Source organism: Bactrocera latifrons, unplaced genomic scaffold (assembly GCF_001853355.1).
Source record: "Bactrocera latifrons isolate USDA-ARS-PBARC rearing strain unplaced genomic scaffold, ASM185335v1 scaffold_808, whole genome shotgun sequence".
Lineage (NCBI taxonomy): Eukaryota > Metazoa > Arthropoda > Insecta > Diptera > Tephritidae > Bactrocera > Bactrocera latifrons.
Genome location: NW_017537499.1, coordinates 72,546 through 75,309, shown reverse-complemented (window position 1 = coordinate 75,309; position 2,764 = coordinate 72,546). Strand labels below are relative to the sequence as shown.

The 2,764-nt window shown below is 29.3% G+C and overlaps 1 protein-coding gene across 2 annotated transcripts in view; it reads left to right on the top strand.

The window, feature by feature from the left end:
• The first annotated feature begins 301 nt into the window (after positions 1–301).
• Positions 302–2,764, top strand: part of LOC108976880 — a 10,715-nt gene continuing 8,252 nt past the window's right edge. For both annotated transcript variants that reach the window (XM_018946273.1, XM_018946272.1), the window contains exon 1: positions 302–399. In XM_018946273.1, the coding sequence (XP_018801818.1) occupies positions 387–399 (13 nt within the window). In that variant the 5' untranslated portion in view covers positions 302–386. The remainder of the gene's footprint in view (positions 400–2,764) is intronic.

The window sequence follows — 2,764 nt, the reverse complement described above, 5'->3', positions numbered from 1 at the left end:
AAAGTAAAATTATAATAAGCCTCTCATTTCCCTAGTGTAGAAATTGTAATTCTTAAACAATAAAGTTGGCTGCAGTTAGCGAAAAAAGTGTAATTTTTATGATAAATATCTTGTCGCGCGATAATTAGTGATTGTACCAATGGATTAATAAGTTAATTCGTTTTATAAGTTTTAACGTAAAGTATTTACGTACGCCAGTATATCGTTTATATTAATGTARGTGAAAAATTCATTTGAAATATATAGTAAAAGTTATATATTCTACGAATGTATAAAAGTAATACAATTTTTTAATTATTTATAAATGTATATATTTTACAAAAAATGTTCGTTCATTTCCTAATCAATATTACCAATATTTATATTTCAGACCAGCYACTTTTAATATGACAGGGACACGTGAGTATTTTTCCAGTTGTTAATTTAGGTTAATTATTTATATAATAAAATAAAATAAAGATGATGTAATCTTTCCARTATGTTGTCGTGACAAAACAAGATTATTTTTACACTATTATTATCACAGAATTAACAAGATTTTTATAAGGAGGGTTTGAAATTAAAATCCGCAGCRGGAATAATATAGATTTTTAGTCTTTTGTTTAAAATATAGGACATGAAATCAATTATAATAGCCGTGTTTTATTTGATCATCATAAGCTAGTAGSTAAATCATGGACAAATGAAACGCATTTAGCTTATTTCATATTTTCGCTTAAAAACGAAGTGTGTTGGCAATGCGGGCGGGAATAGTCAGCCGATATTCAATYTGTTTCAAAATGTCTGAAGTGGAGAAAAGGTTAGTTTGAATTCTTCAATTTGTAAATCTGATATTAAATTRCTGTATAAATATATTAATTGTGTTTATTTGATGATATTAACACAAAAAAGTTATAACAAATGTTCATATTTCTATTAATTTTAACTTAAACAAACCATAAAATTTTGCARTTTTGGGTTGTTTACATTTTCATTTGTCTAAATGAATTTTAGTGTTATTTATATTATTAATACTTTTTTTTGGAAAAATCATAGCTATTGTGAATGAAAAAAGCGATGAACTGGCAATGCCTCTAGTTCAATATGCAAGCTATGATAGCTTATGACAAGCCAACATAATTATGTTTGCTAAGTCTTCCATACAAAATAGGTGTTTTATTTGACCATCATAAGCTAATAGCTAAATCATGGACAAATAAAACGCACTTAGATTTTTCATATATTCGCTTAAAGATTAATTGTTTTGGCAATACGGACAAATAAGCTGATATACAGTTTAGTTTGAAATCTCAAATTTGTAAACGGAATATTACTATATATACTATTMTATTTATTTGAAGTTTAGAATATAAAACACTGAAAACCAGTGTTCATATTTGTCTTAATTTTAACTCAATACTGATCCACAAAATCTGTAATTTTCGTTTGTTTACATATTAATCTGTSAAAATGAGGTTTCTCGTTATTGCCAACTACTTTTGTTTGGAAAAAACCTAGCTATTGTGAATGAAAAAAAGCCTCTAGTTCAATATGAAAGCTGTGATAGCCTATGATAAGCCAACAATATTATGTTGGCTATTAGCTTAAATTGTTGGTCAAATAAAACACGCCTAAAATAAGCTAACAGCTTAATTTGCTGGTCAAATAAAACACTCCTAATAGTTCAGAAGCGTAGCACAATTGTGCATGCGTCAGAATACAATTTAGATAAATGGTGCCCGTTTGTTTGAAAATCTGGTTAGCGCGATTCGCTACTCTCCAACGCTGTGCTAATCGAGGATAGCAACAATTTAAAATTACCAAGATGGCGAAATCAGTCGGGTTCCGGCTATCCGTTTTYCATTCAAGCTAAAGGTTGGTATCCAGCTCTCAAGTAATTGCTCAAGAAAAAAAAAATACATTATTTTTTCAAGTAATTTTGACGGCTGGTTACGCATTGTGAATGATCCACAATAGAAGAGCAAGGGAGAATGAACCAAAGAAAATAAACTTTGTACGTAATATGTATGTGTGTTGTAAAATAAATTTTTTCATTGCGATTTAAGGAATGTTGTTGATGATTGGTAAGTTTTATACAGCATTTCCAAAAGAAATATAGTATTTCATAATAATGAATTTAACTAATTTACGATGAATTTAACGATTTGAATTTCCTTCAAGGAACAATTGTTGATTTGCCGTTTTTTCGCAAAATCAGGTTTGCCAAATTCGCATTTTATTGAGAAAATTTATTAAAAAKTAGTACTAGATTTCTTTAGAGCTGCATACTAGCACAAGAAAATTTATCGCAGGAAAGTTACTTGACCGTTTCTTAAGCATCTTTTTATATGAAGTTTTCACATTTCTTGAGAGCTGTGTACTAAGCTTTAGGAGGAAGTAGCTACAATAAATACATACATACATAAAACGTATACACACTAYTAAAAATATATACATACATATGTATGTACATAATATATGTTGCAAATATTATGCACATAGTTTTATCACTTTACACATTTACTACATTCGTAATTGCTGTGACTTGTTATTGCTGCGTACATCTATATCTCGTATAAAAACGTTACCCATATCCCGGTATTGGCGAAAAACACGGGTTAGTGAGAAGCCTCTATAAGCGAGAATGAGATTGTGCTCCCTTGAACTCTCGCTTATCCAGGTTTGGATGTAATTGACGGTAGAAATGTCATTACAGATATAGATGTTATCCACAGCAACCACCCATCAAAATTGTGTGAGTGTAATACATTTTAAACAAGTAAGG